At 50.9% G+C, this 22,200-nt stretch overlaps 1 protein-coding gene across 19 annotated transcripts in view; it reads left to right on the plus strand.

Moving 5' to 3' along the window:
- LOC146870056 (retinoblastoma-binding protein 5) overlaps positions 1–22,200 on the plus strand; it is a 529,113-nt gene that overhangs the window by 199,917 nt on the left and 306,996 nt on the right. For all 19 annotated transcript variants that reach the window (XR_014968878.1, XR_014968866.1, XR_014968858.1 and 16 more), the window contains 2 exons: positions 11,035–11,188; positions 11,268–11,339. Coding sequence is in view for 16 of the 19 variants with exons in the window: in XM_085627556.1 (XP_085483682.1) it covers positions 11,035–11,188; positions 11,268–11,339 (226 nt within the window). In the remaining 3 variants the exon portion in view is untranslated. The remainder of the gene's footprint in view (positions 1–11,034; positions 11,189–11,267; positions 11,340–22,200) is intronic.

A 22,200-nucleotide genomic window follows, 5' to 3' on the forward strand; every position in this document is an offset into this window, starting at 1 on the left:
GGCAATGTATCACCAGGACCGATACCACTGTTCGCATTCAAAAGGACTGAAAATCTGAGGGACATTTTGGTACATACACGTCCAAAAAATAATAAAAAAATCAATCCGCAATCAACCCTCTGGACATTGCCCCCCGTGCTGGGCCACTACCCATGCGGTACATGTACAGCCTGTCCTCAGACGACGGCAACCAAAGAACTGGAACTTGGACTTTCGAGACCATGGCATCAAAATCGCCACACCAATTGCAATACCAAGAACTGCGTATACTTGATTACGTGTCCCTGTGGTTCATATTACATAGGTATGACAGCGCGACCAATTAAGATACGCATAGGAGAACATAAAAGTACGATCCGTTGCAAACGCTCAGCAACAAGACTACAGGCTCACTTTCTGGAGAAAAATCATCCCCCAGACAGCCTAAAGTGGACCATTATAGAATCCAACCCTCAATGGTCCATAACTACTTTGTTTGAACGTGAACAACGATGGGTCTTCAGACTTAAAAGTGACAGTGGTGGTCTCAACGATAACATACCCTGGGTTGATCTCACTAGATGAACCATTAAGTGGGAGCATCACACATTAGCTGTCTTAGTCACTACATACATGACACAATATGCTCCCTGAAACTACTACAACCACACAATATATACAATAAAATATGTTGCCTTCTCCCATAACGGTTCCATTCCGCCATCTCCTTCTGTGTACTACTCCACTACTGAGACAAAAATCCTTACAAGGCTGTCAGGAGACATTGACCCACGTGTCTCTAGCCTTCATCTTAGTCAACAGATCTCTGTGTCTCCTAAATAGACATATTTGAGAGATATCCTTACCACTCTATGGTCAGTTTACACTGTCCCACCTCCTCCCCGGTGTCTGGCTCCATTACAGGCTAATACATAGGACCTTGATATTTCGTGTTGTCCCCATATTGCCATCTCAGTTACATTGGGAATCTCACCATCTGATCCCGTCCCATAATGGCTGCCCCTTAAGCACACCAGACGACAATATCGTCATTACTTTCCGACACATGTCATGTGCACTCCCCTGCTCCTATCCCGTAGGGCGTGTATATGGGGACACCGCTGCCCCGAGTTGCCGTCGGAATCCCACTATCTGATCCCGTTCCAATATGGCCGCCCCAATATAACGCCAGACGACAACATCGTCACTACGTTCCTACACATGTCACGTGCACTCCCCTGCTCCAATCACGTAGGACGTGTATATTTTGGATACCGCTGCCCCGAGTTGCCGCCCAGCAGCCGAAGCTACCGGGTAGGTGTTCCGGAGCACAGATGAAGAGCACGCAGTGAGTACTTTCTCTACACTAGAATGACAATATTTGTCATATTGCACTATGACCGGCACCAGCCCCCTTCTTCTAACCGCCTCGATCTGCTTAGGCACCGTTACTGTTCTTTGTATTTGCTCTTGGTATCTTAAGCAATTTTCTGTACCATTACTGACACCGGTCCCGTTTACTAGCCGTCTCTACACCGAGCGGCCTATAAATATCATAGCCTATCCTGAGTGAATATCAGAGCCATGCCGTTTTTATTCCTTTTTGTCATACGGTACTATTAACGGCACTGGTCCCGTTTTTCGGGCCGTCCCAATCCCGAGCAGTATAATAGTCATAGCCTTGCTGTTTTTTTCACAGCTGCCTTCACTGATATTTGGCGAAGCTGACGAGGCCTGACCTGGAACTAGGGAGGGTAGGCATAGCGATGTTGTGTTTTACGTCATACTCACCCTCATAGTACTTGTTGCTAGAAAGGAGCACAGTAGATCACTTATGGTCACACTCATGATTAATGATATTTGGACACCACCCCCGTTTGCACACTTGATACACCATAGACCCGCGGTGTCACTTTTTAGTGAGCATTCTTACCACCTAGTCTAGCCCTACTCATGGGCCACGTATTTGAGTCTAAAGCATTCCAGGGACATTCTTGCTCCTCTCCATCCACATGTATGCATGTGTCTAGTTAGGTTCCCCACCGGGGCACTTTCCGACACACCAGCATGCAGAGATTTATTATCCACATGACTTGAGACTGTTATTAACGGCCTTGGATTGTGTTCTCTTTTCCTTTTCTCCCACCCCCTCCCCCTATGTGTTTTTTTGTCTCCTCTATAGGCCGTAACAAGGGACACGCTAATACGACGTGTCTCTTATCTATCTTTGCAACTATATGTTCGAGGCATATGAGCTGCAGATTGTACACTTAGCATAGGTCGCCATCTGGTGTTGGGCCCGGATGTTTGCAGTTTGTTTTTCTTCTTGGACAGTCTTTGGAAGTCACGAGTTTGGTGACTCCTCCTTCGGTCCGTACTGCGCATGGGCTTCGGCTCCATCCTCAGATTGTTTTTTTCCGCCATCGGGCTCGGATGTGATACTTCGTGCTCCGGCTTCGAACTTCTACGGTTCCAGCCTCGACGGAAAATCCTCGATTCTTCGAGTTCCTTCATCATCTTCATCTCTCGAAGCGGCACTTTCTCCATCCCGTACATCGACACCGGCCTTCGGGCCCTCCGCGACTCCGGTCCCGGCCGATGGAAAGGACTCCGTTCAAAAAGTGCCCAAAATGTGGGTCTAAATTTCCCCACACCGACCTCCATCAGGTGTGTAACCTTTCCCTCTCTCCGGAACACAAGGCTAGAGACTGCCCCGCCTGCAAGTCTTTTCGATCGAAGAAGACCATCCGAGATCGAAGAGCTCGACGCACCATGGCGCACTCATCCTCTGCAGCTCCACCGGACATCTTCGGAGACGACGCCGAAGCTTCGGGGCAAACACACACCAAGCAGGAGGAAGACGTCGTCAGCGCTTCCGAGGCCGACGACTCCGACGTGGAGGACGTTACACCAGCGCAGCGGGCCGTGAGTACTATGCCCCCTCCCACCCCCGCGCCGAAAACCAAAGAGACTCAGGTTACTCCCTCGCCTGCCGGCCTGGGCAAAACCAAAACCAAAACTTCGATCACCCCACCTTCGGGCCCGGTGTCGAAGCACCCAAAGTCTCATGGCAGCTCGGGATCGAGCCAGCCGACACCCGGTGCCGAAAAACAGCATCCGGCACCGAAGACTGCAAAATCCAGCTCGACTCCGAAACCACCGGTGCCGAAGCCTGGACACTCGGTGCCGACCAAACACAAACACAAATCTGTCGGCACCGACGCTCCGGCGCCGAAACATCATTCGACGCCGAAACACCCGAAGACCTCAAAAAAGCATGGCGCACACAGACCATCGAAACCCCCGGTTCCGAAATCACCGGTGCCGACAGACGACTCGACACCGTTGGCTCTGTTTACACCAGACCCTTTACAAAAGACTTTGTCCAAAGATCCAAAGACTGGGCTTTTGACTTTAACTACCAAGAAAAGACGCCTTGATGCTCCGGCTCCTCCTCCTCCACCCAAAAGGAAGGACTCTGCTACTTCTCCCCTCAGAGTGCCCTCCCCACCACCGCCTCCCCTACCCCCTCCACCTCCTCCACCGCCTCCACCTCACAGGTCTCCGCCACCTTTACCTCACTACGATCCGGCCCCATCCCCAGATCCGGATGATGGGGATCCGGACAATTACCCGGCGGACGCCCCAATGGATCCCACTCCACCAGGGACCCCAGATCCATGGGAGGATTACAATAACCCTGATATACCCAATGTACCTCAGGACGACCTATACCCATCAAGGCCGTCTCCTCCAGAGGACTCCTTAGGGTTTCATCATTTAGTGCAGAGAGCAGCACACTACCATGGGGTGGACATGCACAGTGAACCAGTAGAAGAAGACTTCCTACTGGATACATTTGATATACAAGACAAATCTACTTCCATTTTACCCATGCTTAAGGGTGTCACCAAGCACGCTACAGAGGTGTTCAAAGACCCTGTCAGAGCCAGAGTACTGAACCCTAGAATAGAGAAGAAGTACAAGGCGGCACCCACAGACCCTGCTTACATCAAGGGCCCTGCTCCCCTAGATTCCCTAGTTGTCTCCACAGCTAGAAAGCGGGCTAACTCCCAATCCTCAGGAGATGCCCCACCGCCAGACAAAGAATCTAAACTTCTGGACGCGTCTGGTAAACGCACCGCCTCCCAAGCTGCAAACATGTGGCGCATTGCAAACACACAAGCACTGCTTGCGCGATATGACAGAGCACACTATGACGAACTAGAGGCTCTTATGCAGCACCTTCCAGAAAAATACAAGCACAAGGCTCATGACCTCATACAGGAGGGTAAACTAATTACAAACACCTCCATTAAGTGTGCCCTCGATGCAGCCGACACTGCTTCTAGGGCCATAAATACCAGTGTCCTGCTTCGTCGCCACGCCTGGCTCAGGATCTCAGGGTTCAAGCCTGAAGTCCAGGCATCCATACTCAATCACCCCTTTGACCAGGAAACACTCTTTGGGCCAAAGGTAGACGAAGCGCTCGAAAAGATGAAGAAAGACACAGACACAGCAAAGTCTATGGGGGCACTCCAAACACAAGCCTCCAAACGTTCCTTTCGACGCTCGTCCTTTCGTGGCACAGGCAGAGGCTCCTCCACCGATAACGCCTCTACCTCCTACAAGTCCCCTCCTCAAAATACCTTTTCAAAGGGCAATCAGAGAGGTGGTTACAGGGGTAACAACAATAAGGGCAGGGGCAAAACCAACAACACCCGTTCTGCCACCCCCCCCGCACAATAACTCCCCTCCGCTCCCCCCAGACCATTCCACTCCGGTCGGGGGCAGACTACAAAACTTTATCCACGTATGGGAGTCCATAACATCGGACAAATGGGTGACCCAAATCATTCGGTCAGGGTACTGTCTAGAGCTAACATCTACCCCACCCAATATCCCACCAAGGCACCGTCCAATGTCTCAAGAACATTCCACACTGCTCAAACAAGAGGTACTCTCACTCCTGCAAAAACACGCTATAGAGCAGGTCCCCGTCAACCAACGAAATCTAGGGGTCTACTCTCTATATTTCTTAATACCAAAGAAAGACGAGACCCTCAGACCCATTCTGGACCTCCGGCCTCTAAATGCCTACATACATTCAGACCATTTTCACATGGTCACTCTACAACAAGTCCTCCCACTCCTCTGCCAGGGAGACTTTCTCACAACCTTGGATCTGAAAGACGCATACTTTCACATTCCAATACACCCCTCTCACAGGAAATACCTCCGGTTCGTGGTGGACGGGCAACATTACCAATTCACGGTTCTCCCCTTCGGGGTCACCACTGCACCACGAGTGTTTACCAAATGCCTAGCAGTAGTAGCAGCACACCTCAGACGTCAACACATTCACGTCTTCCCTTACTTAGACGACTGGCTGATAAAAGCCACGTCCTACCACCAATGTGTGCAACATACAAACAGCACCATCCAACTGCTCCACCAGCTAGGCTTCACGGTGAACTACCAAAAGTCCCACCTCATACCATCTCACACAAAGCAATATCTCGGGGCCACTATAGACACCTCCAAAGGTATTGCCTATCCAAACTCAGCCAGAATCACAAGCATTCAAGCCTTACGCAAAGCATTCCTTCCCCAACACTCTCTTCCAGCAAGAGTGTTCATGAAGCTCATAGGAATGATGGCGTCTTGCATATTTATAGTGCCCCATGCAAGACTCCACATGCGTCCACTTCAAGAGTGCCTAGCACAACAGTGGAACCAGGCCCAGGGTCAGCTGACGGATCTGGTGTTGGTGGACTGCCGCACACATCACTCTCTGCAGTGGTGGAACACCACAAACCTTTCCAAAGGACGGCCGTTCCTGGACCCGGTTCCTCAGGTGATTCTAACAGCGGACGCATCGCTCTCCGGCTGGGGAGCGCACCTCCTACACCTCACAATGCAAGGTCTATGGACGCCACAGCAAAAATCGCTCCACATCAACCATCTGGAGCTCTTGGCGATCTTTCTAGCCCTAAAATCTTTCCAAAAACAAATTTCGGGCAAAGCAGTCCTCATTCGCACAGACCACATGACTGCGATGTATTATATACAAAAACAGGAGGGGGACACACTCTCCCCAGCTCTCCCGCTTAGCCCAGAGCATATGGAGATGGGCAATTCCCCAAAACATCTTTCTCCTGGCACAGCACGTTCCAGGAGTACAAAACACCTTAGCAGATCTGCTCAGCAGACAAACGCAACAACTACACGAATGGGAACTGCATCCACAAGTTCTTCACCCATTCTTCAAACAGTGGGGGCATCCTCAAATAGACCTCTTCGCCACCCACGAAAACAAAAAATGCCCAAGCTTCGCCGCCAGATACCCACACCCATTGTCCAAGGGCAATGCGATATGGATGAACTGGTCAGGCAGATTTGCATACGCCTTTCCACCTCTCCCACTAATTCCATTAGTGGTCAGGAAGCTACAACAGCCCTCCCTCACACTCATTCTGGTAGCTCCAACGTGGGCCAGGCAGCCGTGGTACACCACGCTACTACAACTATCAGTGGTACCACATCAAAAACTGCACCTTTCCCCATGCCTCCTAACCCAGAACCATGGAGAAATCAGGCACCCGGACCCAGCTCAGCTCAACCTGGCGATCTGGCTCCTGAAATCTTAGAATTCGGATACCTTAACCTTCCCCCTGATTGCATGAACATCATCATGGAAGCCAGACGTCCTACCACTAGAGCATGCTATGCCGCAAAGTGGAAAAGATTTGTAATTTACTGCCGTAACAATACAATCAACCCCCTAGATGCATCCATACAGCACATCATATGCTATCTGCTCCATCTTCACAGGTGTAACCTGGCATATTCATCCATACGCCTACACCTAGCAGCGATCGCTGCTTATCTACAAAACAGACAGCATTTATCACTCTTCAGAGTGCCCGCTATTAAAGCCTTCATGGAAGGCCTTAAACGAGTAATTCCTCCCAGGGCACCACCTTCCCCTGTATGGAATCTAAATTTAGTTCTTACACGACTAATGGGTCCGCCCTTCGAACCAATGCACAAATGTGAGCTACAGTTTCTCACCTGGAAAACAGCTTTCCTTGTAGCTATCACTTCCCTTAGAAGGGTTGGTGAAATACAAGCGTTCACCATACAGGAACCCTACATACAAATGCATCACAGCAAGGTCATACTTCGCACAAATCCGAAGTTTCTGCCCAAAGTCATTTCCCCCTTCCACCTCAATCAATCAGTGGAATTACCTGTCTTCTTTTCGCAACCCCAATCTGTTGCAGAAAGGGCCTTACACACACTTGATGTAAAAAGGGCGTTACTATACTACATACAAAGAACGCAACCCTTCAGGAAGACTAAACAATTGTTCGTTTCCTTCTCTCCACCACATAAAGGCAACCCCATTTCAAAATCAGGGATAGCTAGGTGGATTGTAAAATGCATACAAATTTGCTATCAAAAGGCAAAGAGAACATTATCTGTTCCCCCTAAAGCCCACTCTACAAGAAAGTTAGGGGCTTCTATGGCTTTTCTAGGGAATATACCCTTAGATGACATCTGCAAGGCAGCCACATGGTCTACACCGCACACCTTCACAAAACACTACTGTGTAGATGTGCATTCCAAGCAGCAAGCTAGGGTGGGCCAGGCTGTACTAAAGACACTTTTTCAAACAGCTGCAACGGATACCGGTGGTCGCCGCTAAGGTTGGGTACTGCTATATAATCTATGCTAAGTGTACAATCTGCAGCTCATATGCCTCGAACGGAATATGCTACTTACCAGTATGCATCTGTTCTTGGCATGTAGAGCTGCAGAGTTGTACACGCCCACCCGCCTCCCCGGCTACCTGTATCCGTTCCAGTACATCTTATTTAGATACAACACATGGGTTTCTCACTGTTATTACTACGCTCCATCATTTCCCTGTTGGCGAAAAACAATCTGAGGATGGAGCCGAAGCCCATGCGCAGTACGGACCGAAGGAGGAGTCACCAAACTCGTGACTTCCAAAGACTGTCCAAGAAGAAAAACAAACTGCAAACATCCGGGCCCAACACCAGATGGCGACCTATGCTAAGTGTACAACTCTGCAGCTCTACATGCCAAGAACAGATGCATACTGGTAAGTAGCATATTCCTTCCTACATTTAGGACTCATGGGTTTATAGGGTGTCTCTTTCCCGACTCCCATTTGACATACTTTACTTTTGGTCCTGATGAAGCGCCCCCAGATCCACTAGGGACTATTTATGGCGCGAAACATGTCGACCCCTTGACACACTCACTCTATCCACTACACGGGTGAGAGAAGAGGGATTGTATTTGTTCTTTTTCCCCTCTCACACAGGCAACTGAGATTGCCTCTCCATCCCCGTGACATATTTTAATCCAGACCCCTAGGACACCCTTAATAAATTGTAAGTGTCCTTGGGCTCTTTTTAGACCTCACTCACTACACCACTTCCATTTAGCCCCACACACCCCCATGCACAAATGCGGCAAACTCCTTGAAGATCTCCGACAAAGAGCCCCGTAAAACGGGCCCGTGAGGGACTGCAGCGCCACCCCCACGAGGAGCACCAGCCCGATGATGATGCTATACACCTGTTTGGGTGTGTGAGGGCACTTCCAGATCCACATAGGAGTACCTTCACTCTTTCTCGGCACACTCTAACCCTCTTGGAGACACTGCACATTCTTCTAAGGCCTGATTGGCTGTCTGAATCTCTCTTACTCTATTCTTAAGGAACTGTTACCATCTTACTGCTATTGCTGGTGAGAGATGCCCATCTCTGCTCCATTCAAGAGAAACGATTATCAGACGGGGAGGGGCAGAGCCGCTAATCTGCAACATACAAATGTGAGAAGTTGCTGCACGTCTGCATTATCTGTGCCCCAGAAAATGTACTTATGTACATCCCAGGGGCGCCTGTGACGACACAAAGCCACAAAAGTAGAGCCGTCCAAGACTTTTTATGGGATTTTTACATACTAATGTCTAACTGCTCGGAAGTAATGGCAGAGCAGTTTCTGTGTGACTGTGCCAGAGTTTGAATGGGCAGAGCCTGGAGGAGACAACACCTTGCAGATCACACATAGTGGCAGTATGGCTTAGAGACCTGAGAATGTCAAGTCACTGAGCCCATGTGTACTGGATACCTGGAGACACATGTTATCAGATTGCAGGTCGCAGCAGGCTTTAATAACATGTTCCGTAACTTAAATCCTTCCCCAACTAGGTAGGTCAGGTCTAGAATAAGATAACCTGGAGCGGAGCCCAAACAAAAGAAGAAAACAAAGAGGAATGTTGCTCGTCTTTTGCTACCATACAACATGGCATTGAAAAGCAGATATAACAAGATATTGACACTCGGGCCATTATAGGAGTCTCATTGCTGTTTGCTGTGGAAAAACATCACACATATAACGAAGTGTCAAAACCCCGGGTACTGCAAGCAAAAGTGATGGGGTTACCTTTCTAGGACTAAGATCTGTGGGTTCAGCACAGAGGGCGCACTCGTGAGCCCACAGAAACAAGAATGAGGATTGTTGGCACTGGCAGGCATTAGGTTTCTAGTCCCTAACAGGATACACGGATGCTGAAGGAAAATAACCAAACCCGGGAGTGGTGGGTGCGTGCGTGCGCGCACACGCAGTCTGCTGTTTTTGGAAGCACATACTTGTGCTTGTGGCACGCCCCCTGCTTGCTCCCGCAAAGTGGATGCCGCCACAAGCACGAGTATGTGCTTCCAAAAAGAGCTGAACGACGGCTAAAGGTCCTCCTACGCAGCGCATGCGCGCTGCGTAGGCGAGACCTAAAAATGTCTAGCATTGTCTGTCTCTCTTGAGCACAGTTCCTCACCTCTCCAGTTCCCCTTTGTCCTCCTCAGTCAAAACAGTAGCAGTTAGCTTGCTCCCCCTGCCTACTGGGTAAAGAACTCCATCACACATGCACAGATGCACTGAATGTGTTTTCATCATCAGAACTTCTACTAGTCTAGAAGTTCGATTAAATGTAGTGAATTCAGGGAGAAGATTTATTAGGGATATTACTTGTCCAGCTCTCCCAAGGTGGGCAACAAGTGAGCTTAGGGACAAGTGGTGTATCCGTTGAGTTGTTCCATGATATGTCTGAGCTATACAGTATGAGTTGATTTCCTAATAAAGTAAACTCCTTTTACGTGTAAAAAGGGATTAATAAACAGCGGGTCAAAAATTCCCTTCAGAGATGGAAATAGCTTATATTAACATTTTTATTTCTTGGTGTAAGTATGTATTGAATGTATATGCGTTTATAAAGTAACTTGTACTTTCCCATCTGTAATGGTAGACTAGCTCAGTAAGAGATTATTTCTTCCGTTATCTGGTTAATTTATCTAGCTCAGAAAATGCCATCCTACTATATTCAAATTTGTAGCCATCAATTTATGTTCTGATGTTCTGTACTCTGTATTAACTATCCAAGTTATCTTACTATTCAGTATAAATCCCCCAAGTATCTTGTGACTTCGATAGACATAATTGACATTACTTTAACAGTTAGTGGAGTGTCATTATTTTGTTTAATTTTAGATTTACTTTGTTTTCATAAAGCGCCACTCCTTAGAGATCTAAGAAACAAAAAGAAACTACTGCTACTATACATAGATTTCCCAATAGCTTACACATCTATTATTCATTCTGTCTAGGAATCTGAAAACCAATTTTCCTCATATCTTTGCACCAGTCTCATAACTGTTTTGAAACTGCAATCCTCCTCTTGCACTTCTCATCTCACAAACAGATTAGCATTATTCTGTTATTTATTACTTCAGGACAATATTGACACACCCTCTGCGCTCTATCTGTGGTGCAGAGTACATAGAAAGACATGACTGCGGGCAGCTGCTTAGTGAGCACTCTATTTGCTTAAAGTGCTTTCACAGAAAATTGTTCAGTTGAAACCAAATACCTCAATCTTAGCTTAAAATCAGCCAGAACTGTGGTTCAATAGTCATATTATTTGATAGAAATCACTGTAGTTTACTTCATCACTTCTCTTGCCAGGACGCCCTGGAAGAAATGCTGCTTCTCTGGAGATGGGGAGTACATTGTGGCAGGGTCGGCAAGGCAGCATGCCCTCTACATCTGGGAGAAGAGCATCGGGAACCTGGTGAAGATCTTGCATGGCACGCGTGGGGAGCTGCTTCTAGATGTAGCAGTGAGTAAACTAATATTGGTCTCCAGTGTGTCCAGACAAACATACTATTCTCTTATTCTGCTTTTCTCCATTACCCCAGTGGCATCCTGTTCGGCCAATTATTGCTTCAATTTCCAGTGGTGTGGTGTCTATCTGGGCTCAAAATCAAGTGGTAAGTAATCATCCCTACTGTATATACAAATCTTATCTCATTTATTTTCTGATATCAAAACATGGCATGAAAAACAATTTTTGTAAGCTGTTCAGGAGTAGCGCAGCTTAGTTCTCTGCCCATTTGTTATTGCATTTAGTAAGGGTTGTCAACTTGGAGTTTAGATATTTTTCCTGGAACTTAATTTGTGTCAATTTTGAGTTAAAGTTTACTCCAATCTTACTTGCTCCAAAGTACATAGTATACAAAATATCAATTCTAGCTGTATTTCTCCTTTGGGTGGGGGTAACATTAATGTTCATTTATAGGTGACCCATTCAGTGATGGCCCCAACGAGATAAAAATGCTGGAATGGTATAGACTCAGCATCCTAATATTCTGGCTGAAGCATTGATAATGGGGAAGAACACATCTTGTCACACAGGCGGGCACAATCTGGGAGAGTGTGATCAAAGTGAACACTGTTCGATCCTGTCATCCCACTGTGGATATGACAACATATAAAACCATCAATAATAATTTGCCAATGATTAAATGGAAAGAGGGCACAGTCCAACAGAAGGAGACTTCTACCTAAATAAACAGTTCCTCGCATATGAACAAGCACAATATTCCCTTGGCCTAGATCATGTTCCCAGAGGAACCTCCAGTAATGACTAGTATTCTTACTGTGGCGGGATGGAGACAATTCATTACTGATTTATTTGCAGATTTAGAACGACAGAGGCAAAGGTACAGAATGTGTATGAGACAAAGGGCAATTGGAGATCCCAGAGCCTTTAACTGACACAAACTGGAGGAAAGCCTGGGGACAGGTTAAACCTGTTTCCCATAATGCACAGTTTAAATTAATAGTATTTCATTATTCTTCCACCCCAAAAACCTGTAAGGATCTATTCAGGTAGATCCTCAGCTTGCCAGAGATGGGGTACAATAGTAGCAGACTTTCTTCAAATGGTCTTGATGTATCCATGTGCGGCTTATTTCTGGGAAAAAGACATCTGGACTATGTTTAATACACTCCCCACTAAATCTATCAACATTTATTAGGCCTGTTCCCTTCTAGGCAGAAATACAAGATGAAAATCAGGATGGCTGCTTTTGGTACAGTACTAGCTAAAAGGCTTATAGCATTCCATTGGATGTGCCTTAAGGCCCTGATATATGAGATGTGGAAAAAAGGCCTAATTGAATGGGCTACTGCAGATGAGCAACACGCGAAAATCGCAAGGATTGATGAAAAATTGACAGAGAAGTTTAATTGAATGGGCAGAGATATTCACAAAGCTGGCAGAGCCCCATAACAATAGGCTACCTTGAATCAAGTACTGTATGATATTTGTTTATGAAAAAAGTTCTAATGCTGTAAAATACGTGGCAGTTGGATACTCTGTGAATTAATTAGACAAAAGAGATGAATGGAAATGGAAAATGACTGATCGATTAGGCACTGAATGTACTGGTAAATCAATGATGCTATATATTGTTTAAAAAAATGCAATAACGTTTATATCTGATAGACTACTAGCCGCAGATTCCTTCACGTAGAAGTATCCCCAGGCGTGAGACTGGATCCGGAAACTTTTTGCCACAGCATCCCTGCGCGCCGGGGGCGGGGCGACATCGCGTAACTCCGCCCAGGCGTCGTCCATGCACGTGACATCAGCGAGGTCACATAAGACCCACCACGGCGCGCCCACGTCAGTTTTTTCCTTTTCCGCGTGCAACGCGGATCCGTTCCTTGCTGCGGGCCTGTTTAAGGCTCTCTTTCTTCCATTCTTTTTGGTGGAACAGTGTGCGAATGCCTTCGGGCTTTAAAACTTGCACGTTTTGTGGGCGTCTTATGTCGACGATGGACCCTCACCTCATTTGCATGTGGTGTTTGGGGGAGGATCACGGCACCACAGATTGTGCGGCGTGCCAAAAGTTGAAGCTGAAGTCGCGGCGGGAGCGCCAAATGAAACTTCTCTCGGCACGTCTCTCCAGGTCGACGTCCTCCCCACGGTCTGCTTCGGCAGACGGCTTCAGGTCCGGCCGTGGCCGTCGTCCTCGTCTTTCTCCAATGTCACGTGAGCGTTGCTTCCCGGTGGGTAAGTGTCGCAGTTCGTCCCCGGGGGCTGGTTTCCGGCCTACCAGGGGCATGGACTCTCCGCGGGTGATACGGCCCCGTGTGTCGTCCTATCCACCGTTTCCCGCTGTTGGGGCATCGAGAGTCCAGATGGAGAATTATGCGGCGACTTTGCAGGCCTCGCTGGCGTCTCCTCCTCCTTCCCCTCCTGGGGGCGTCGGCGGATCCCTCGCCTTGCGCGGGGCCCTCCGCGGTGCCCCGGTGGCTCTGGCCCTGGCGCCGACTGGGTCGGATCCAGGCTTGGAGGATGTGGTGCTGTTGGGGTGCGGCTCCTCTGGGGCACCTCCTTCAGGCGGGGCGTCTCTGCCTTGCCGCAAACCCCTGCGGGGGTCCCTGTGGTGTTGCGGGAGGTCGCCGGGGCTCGGGTCGCATCCCCGAGCACCTCTCAGTCCCTTGGCAGGGAGGTCCTGTCTAAGGCCGAGGTGATGCCGCTACGGCGCCGGCAGCAGCTGGACCGTGCTGAGCCACAGGGGTCATTGGACTCCTCTCGTCCCTCTCCGGGCCCCTCTTGTATCTCCTCACAGGCAGCTGCCTCGCTGTAGGGCGAGTCAGAGGTTGTATCGTCCTTGGTGCCGCCACAGGGGTTGCTGGGCGACCTTCGACTTCTTCTGGGCCGCGGCCAGCGGAGGGCTTCGGGCCCCTCCCTGGGCCCATCCCCCCATGCAGGTGGTTGCCTCAGCGGGGGTCGGGCAGGCGCCGTCCGAGCGCCGCTCCGGGCCGGTGCCGCTCCAGCTCTACTCCGGTCCCCGCTCCTGTCTCCGATGCGGGGTGACGTGGAAGTCCCTTGCCCGGTGACGCCGGATGGCTCCGGGGTCCTGCCTCAAGCAGCGGACTCTACAGCTCCACGCAGGGGTCGTACCACGGATTCGTCTTCGGACGCTCCTTCTCCGGAGGCAGGTTGCATATTGGTATCGTCCTCCCCGGAGACTGGTCGCCGTGTGGTGTCCTTTTCACTGGCGTCGAAAGGCGGCTCCCTGCCCTTCCTGACGCAGGGGTGTTCGTCGGAAGAGCGGCAGGTCTCTCATTCTTCTGCTCGTCCTGACTTTCAGGTCTGGCCCTTGCCCGCCCCGCTTGGCCTCGGGGACGGCCGCTTTAGTTTGCAGCCTTCACCCACGGAGAAGCTGCTTTCTCCACCACGGGGCCCTACAGATGCGGGTGCGGCCTTCGCTCACGCGGTGTCCGTGGCTGTGGGCATCCTACGCATGGGTGACCCAGTGGCTCACTTTCCGGCGGACCATATGTTGGAGGTCCTCCACCAGGGCTCTGGTGGCAGGAAAATCTTGCTTCCCTTTGAAGGTTCGCTCCTTTCTGCCTTGACGGGGGCTTGGAGGCGTCCTGCCTCCGGGGACCAGGTGCATCCGCATCTTCTGCATTGGCACCTTCCGACGCCGCGTGACCCGGCGTGCCAGTCTTTTCACCCCTCAGCCGCCAGCCCCCTTCTGCGGACTGCTTTTCCCTCCCTGCCGCCCCTGTTGGCTCCGCCGTCCAGAGAGGCCCGCTGGCTGGACACTTGGGGACGCAACATTTTCACCTCGACCAGCGCGGCCCTGTTGGCCCTTAACACCTTGTGTGTGCTGGCTAGGGCCTCCTCCTGTTAGTGGGACTCAGCTGAGTCTCTGGGGTCTGCAGCGTCCCAGGAGTCTGCTCAGGTGGATTTGCGGCACCATGCATTTGATGGCCCGGAGCTTGTGGCGTTTATTCTCTGCTCCGCTCTGGACGTCTCTGAGGCACTGGGCCGGGCCATGGCTTCCTCGGTCGCTCTCCGTCTCCATGCTTGGCATCGGGACGGCGTCTTCCCCGAAAATATTCGGGAGAGGCTCATTGATCTCCCATTTGATGGCAGTCTGTTGTTTCTTGTCCCGGTCGACTCTGCCATCCAGAGGCTCTTGGCAGGGCTCCGTCCTCCTCCTCCTCTGTCCCATCCCCAGTGACTTCTGAGTTAGGGTTGCTTCTGGGTCGTCTTAGGCTTGCTGTTATGGTTGTGGAGTATGTTTTTCTGGCCTGAGATTGGGCTTTCTGCTTTGCTTGGGCTGCTGTCAAGCCTGTAGCAGGGGTGCTTTTTTTTTTTTCTTTCCCCGTGGTTCTTTTGTTTCTTCCTCTGCTGCAGAAGTTCTTCCAAAGAGGGTTCCTATATCTTGAGACTTTACGTGCCCTATGTGGGGTTATGGTAGCTGTCCTATGGCTTGCGCTCTGCTGGAGGGTTCTGGTCGCCTTCGGGTACCTGTTCTCCATGGTGTTTATGTAGGTTGCTTTTGCTTCCTGAGGTCGTGTGCGCGGCCACTCGAGTTGGTGGCCCGGGCCTCTCCCTGCTCCCGTTCTGCGGTCTGGGATGTCCCTGTGTTCTCCCTTGCCAGGCGTTGCCTACTTGGCCTTCCTGGGGCCTCGGGCTGTTCTTCTTGCTTCTAGCCTTGACTGCCGGCATTGTTCTGGCTGGCAGGCTGCTCTCCATCTGGAATGGGCTCGCCTTCTTCTCCTTAGTTTCCTTGGGTCCTCTAGGCTTCTTCTTCTTCTTCCGTCTTCCTGTCTTGACATTCGGCGGAAGCTATGTTGCCTTGTGGGGGAGTGGGGTGCTTCTGCCTCTCAGTCCTTGCCCTTGGTTCCTCTGCTGTGAGTGTACGAGCATCTTCAGCCTTCTTTCCCTCATACGTCCCCTTGGGGTTGGTGGGGTTATGCTTGTTGGGGGTTCCCTTGGCCTGGCAGGGGAGAGGTTCTACCTGGTACACAGATCTGGTCCCCTGTGGGGTCCTTTGTTCTGCATTGGCTGGTGGGGTCCTTTCGCAGACCCTCCTTCCCAGGGGTTATTGCTAGGGTATCTATTCTACGTAAAGGAATCTGTGGCTAGTAGTCTCGATCAGATGTACGAGTTACTTACTTTCGGTAATGATGTATCTGGTAGAGACATTCTAGCCGCAGATTCCTTCATGGCCCGCCCTTCCTCCCCAATTCTGCAAGGACCCTTGGGTTGGTCTTAGGTACTCGCCTCCCGGTGGGGGGCTGTCTCTCCTGTGAGTGCCTTCCTTGTTCTTGACGGGTGACTCCGTCTGGGGGCGGTTCATTCCTCCTTTGGTCCTTGGAGGATGGGATTCCGGTGCCCTGCTGCTCTGACTACTCCAGGTTTGGGGGGGAATTGCTTTCTCTCCCTGTCCTCCCTTCCTTCCTTCCATTGCTATCCTCTGATTAAGGGTCATCTGGCCTTGTCTCGCTCTTGTCCCTTGTGGGTGGTTACCCTCTAGGTTGGGGTGGCTGGAGGTTTATTGTCCCTGTCTGTCTTGGGACTGGTCCCATTCCTTGCTCAGGATGAGGGGGTGGGCTTCCTCCGTGTGCCATGAATTTTATGCCTGTTATTCCCTTCGGGGCACAGGGATGGGAGGTTGTCTATGTGCGGGCAGTTTGGCTGCGCAGGTTTCTGCTTGTTCTTCTTTCCCTGCCCTTGGGGTCTGCGGTGTTGGCACTACCCTGGTGTCGGGGTGGGTCTTATGTGACCTCGCTGACGTCACGTGCGCGGTCGACGCCTGGGCAGAGTCGCGGTATGTCGCCCGCCCCCCGGCGCGCAGGGATGCTGTGGCAAAAAGTTTCCGGATCCAGTCTCACGCCTGGGGATAATTCTACGTGAAGGAATCTGCGGCTAGAATCGTCTCTACCAGATACATCGTTACCGAAGGTAAGTAACTCGTACTTTAAATAGAAAATGCTGGAATGGAATGACAGCAATTTGAATTTGCGGTTGTCCAGAAATGTGACCCAGGCGCAAAAATTCATCATTTTGTGGGATCGATTTATCCAGAGCTGAGTCCTAGGGATACTAACTGCAACTCACTGTTGACACCAAATAGGGCTTTTGGTGTATCTAGTTTTAGTTTGGGATGGACTTACTACTCTTGTGTGTGGTCAATGCTGATTTACCTATTGTTGGTCCCTGTCTTTAGTGGCACAAAATAATGATTAAATACTATCCGCATTAACTAACAGTGATTACTATGTGTTGGGTCAAACATCTCCAGTAATATAGTGTTCGAGGCATGTGGGCTGCTGAATTCATATCTGTGCATAGATCGCCGCCTAGTGTTGGGTCCGGATGTTTGCACGTTGTTGTCCTGGAAGAGTCTTCGAAGTATCCTGAGATAGGTGACTCCTCCCCTGGACCACAGTGCGCATGGGCATCCTCTCCATCCTCAGATTGTTTTTTTCCGCCATTGGGTTCGGATGTGCTTATCTTGACTCAAGTTAGGAAAATTTAGTTTTCAGGCCAAAAGGCCTTTAGTTTTCGTCGGTACTGTTCCCGATCGGTATCGACAGTTTACTTGCTAGTTTAGCGACCTTCACAACTTTTTCGGATCCATTTCATCCGACCATCGACCCTACATCGACGATGGAATCGAGGACCCCATTCAAGCGGTGTCCTGTTTGCCACGCGAAATATCCACATATCGACGTCCACCCGGTGTGCAACAAATGCCTCACCGGATCACGACGAATCGAAATATATGGCCTGTGCCCGATTCAGATCCAAGAAGACTCTCCGGAATCGACGAGCCGCGAGACTTGAAGCGCAGCAAGCGGCACCGGCCCCGACCAACATCTTCAGCACCGAGGACGAAGATGTTGAAAGCGTGGAAAACATACCCTCCAGCCCCGCTTCCGAACACGGTTCCAGATCGGAAGACGTAGATGAAGAGCTTTTTCACAGGGAAGAAGCCGACGATGAGGTAGGAGACTACGATGAGGCCTTAGAGGCCGAAGAAGGTAGCTCTGGTGACGAGCAGGGCCTACCCGTCCAAACGGAGGATATCACAGTGCGTCAGTCTACGGCTCCGGTCGAGGGATCGCCTTCGGGCCTTACCCAAGATCAATCCCGCAGTTCTTCGGCCCCGCCGTCTGGCCCGGCCTCGGACATCCAGCGAGAGCCATTATTACCCAAAAAGACTGGTTTCCCTTCCACGAAACCGAAACCAATCGTCGCACCGGTTCAACAGAAACCGAAAGTGAAACTAACAATGGTCGGCTCGAGGACCACCACACCTTCGACGCCAGCCAAAACCGTCGGCTCCGACCGCACCAAAAGGGACTTCGGTGCCGAACTCGCTGCAGCCGATGTCGGCGCCGACCCAAAGAGAAAGGCCATCGGTACCGCCAAAGCGCCTCGGCCCCGAAACAATCGGCACCGACCACCAAGGTTAAAATGGCCGCTGCATCGCAATCCACCTCGAAAGCAGCGACTACGATCCAATCATCGACGCCGTCGACAGCTACTACCTCTCCTCGACTCGATGACCCTGTGGCTCCAAAGAAGTCCACTCCTACCTCTACAGAACCACTCGGCGCCAAACAACCGTCGGAGTTCTCGGTGCGACAAGTTGCAGCGTCCTTGCAACGTATCAGAGAAAAGGCAGCCCTCCAGCCCACGTCGGGCTCTGAGCCGAAAAAGGCTCAAAAGGCACCTTCGGCACCAACCAACATCACCTTTGGTTTGCCGCCATCCACGGCGCCAAAACTATTCGAGATGAGAACTCGTGTCACCCACACAAGGTCCCCATCTACTGAACACTCTCCTACTGGGACATCACCGTCCCACTTCATCGACGCCGACACCGGCAGGCTCATGCTCCGCAAGCGGAAGATCACCTCCGAGCAGGCTTTCGACTCTTACCGAATCCCGCTGAAGCAAAAACTGCCGGCAGAATCGGAACCAGTTCTTTATGAACGCCTCCACACCTCTTACCCAGATCCACAATCCTTCTCTCCGACGCACTCCGACACGGACGCAATAGAGGACTACATGGGTGACGACACCACCTACCCCAGGGATATGGACCCTGAAGGCCAGCAGGACCCTGATCAAGCTTGGGATGACCCTGTAGACCCGGGTGCCGCTATGGATACCCAGGACACGCAGCTTTATGGCGCAAAAACATCTCCCACAGAGGACACTGCTGCATTCAACGCCCTCATTGAACGTGCCGCAGCCAATCATGGAGTGCAACTCCACTCAGACACAATCGAGGACGATTTCTTGGTGGACACTTTCGCATCCTCAGAGAAGACTGTAAAGACTCTGCCCATGTTGAAAGGTGTCCTCAAGCCAGCAAAGGACATTTTCAAGCAAACAACCAGGGCACGGGTAATAAACCCCAGGATCGAGAAAAAATACAAGCCCGCACCTGGGGACCCTACGTACATTAGAGGCCAGTTACCTCTGGACTCCATCGTAGTTGCTAATGCTCGCAAACGGGCACACTCGCAGACAACTGGTGATGCTCCTCCCCCGGACAAAGAGTCCAAGGTGCTAGAGACCTCCGGCAAAAGGATTGCAGCCCAGGCGGCAAACATATGGCGCATTGCCAATACACAGGCGCTCCTAGCTCGCTACGATCGCTCACACTATGACACGATGGAGTCCCTACTCCAACATCTACCAGACGAGTACAAAGAGGCAGCGGAGCTCCTCATCAGGGAGGGACAACTTCTCACAAACGCATCCATTAAGTGTGCACTGGATGCCGCCGACACAGCTGCAAGAGCAATAAACACCAGCGTCATGCTACGACGACACGCCTGGTTACGAATCTCCGGATTCAAACCTGAGGTTCAAAATAACATCCTCAATCAGCCTGTCAACCCCGACTACTTATTCGGACCAGAAGTTGACACCACCCTAGAAAAGATCAAAAAAGACACAGACACTGCAAAGTCAATGGGGGCTCTGCAAACGCAGACATTTCGTAGTGGCTCCTTTCGTCGCCCCGGAAATAGAGGAGCGGGTAGAGGACAGGGGTCACAGCAAACCTACAATAAAGGGGGCACACAGAGTACCTACGATAAAAACACCCAAGGTGGATATCGTGGCTCCAGCACCAAGGGCAGAGGACGCGGTTACGGCAATACCAGGTCCTCCCCCAAAAACAAACAGTGACGCCCTCTCCCTTCCCCCCGACCACATAACACCTGTCGGGGGAAGACTCCAGCGGTTCCTGTCCACGTGGAATACCATCACCACGGACAGGTGGGTCAAAGAAGTTATCCAACACGGTTACTGCCTCGAATTAACCTCCACTCCACCCACAATACCGCCAAAGCACCGTCCTATGTCCTCAGAGCACTTAGCATTATTACAGCAGGAAGTGCTAAGTATGCTGCAAAAAGGCGCAATAGAGGTCGTGCCCGTACACCAGCAGGGAACAGGGGTGTACTCTCTGTACTTCTTAATACCAAAAAAGGACGGGTCACTCAGACCTATACTAGACCTGAGACCCCTCAACCACTACATTCTCTCAGAGCATTTCCACATGCTCACCCTACAGCAGGTTCTCCCGCTGCTCAGACAGGGAGAATCCTAGCCACGCTCGACCTCAAAGATGCGTATTTCCACATACCCATACACCCGTCACACAGAAAATATCTCAGGTTCACTATTCAGGGCCAGCACTACCAATTCAAAGTCCTTCCCTTCGGCGTGACAACAGCACCCAGAGTTTTCACAAAGTGCCTAGCTACTGTGGCTGCACATCTACGGAGGCAACACATTCACGTCTACCTTTACCTGGACGACTGGCTTGTTCAAGCAAAGTCAGCCCAGCAATGTGCCAGCCACATGTCCCGCACCATTCACCTCCTTCACAGTCTGGGATTCTCACTAAATTACCCAAAATCACATCTCCAACCCGCACACGTACAACAGTACCTAGGTGCGACCATAAACACCCTGGCAGCCACAGCTCAGCCAAATTCAGTGAGGGTCAACGGCATGCAAATGCTGATCTCCAAGTTTAAACCCCAACACTCCCTTCCTGCGCGAGTGTTCATGCAGTTGATAGGCATGATGGCCTCCTGCATCTTCATAGTCCCGCACGCGAGACTACATATGCGCCCGCTTCAGGAGTGCTTGGCACGTCAATGGAATCAGGCTCACGGGCAACTAAAAGACCTAGTGTTGGTGAGCGGTCGGGCATACAACTCTCTGCATTGGTGGAATCCACAAAACCTTTGCAAGGGCCGACCGTTCCAAGAGCCTGTTCCACAAATCATACTAACAGCGGACGCGTCTCTCCAGGGATGGGGAGCTCATGTACTCCATTACACAGTGCAGGGACTATGGACAATACAACAAAAGAAGATGCACATCAACCTTCTAGAACTGATGGCAATCTTCCTGGCAATGAAAGCCTTCAAGGTACACTTGTGCAACAAAGTCGTGTTGATCCGGACGGACAACATGACTGCCATGTACTACATACAGAAGCAGGGAGGAACGCACTCTCCACAGTTGTCTCATCTGGCTCAGAGCATGTGGAAGTGGGCCATTCAGAGGAACATATTCCTCATGGCGGAACACCTCCCCGGCAAGGACAACCAGATGGCGGATCTGCTCAGCGCAGACAGCCACCAGATGCACGAGTGGGAGCTACACCCGTCAGTACTCCACCCGTACTTCCAACAGTGGGGTCATCCAGAGATAGACCTATTCGCCACAAGCGAAAACACAAAATGCCAAAGCTTTGCCGCCAGGTTCCCACATCCACAGTCGCAGGGCAATGCGATATGGATGAACTGGTCCGGCAGATTTGCGTACGCTTTTCCCCCAGCGCCGTTGATACCGCTGGTGGCACGCAAACTGCGACAACACTCACTGACACTCATCCTGGTTGCTCCAACATGGGCACGCCAGCCATGGTACACCACCTTTCTGGAACTTTCCGTGGTGCCGCATCAAAGGCTGCGGATCAAACCCGCGCATTT

This window comes from Triturus cristatus, chromosome 1_1 (genome assembly GCF_964204655.1).
Source record: "Triturus cristatus chromosome 1_1, aTriCri1.1, whole genome shotgun sequence".
Taxonomy (NCBI): Eukaryota; Metazoa; Chordata; class Amphibia; order Caudata; family Salamandridae; genus Triturus; species Triturus cristatus.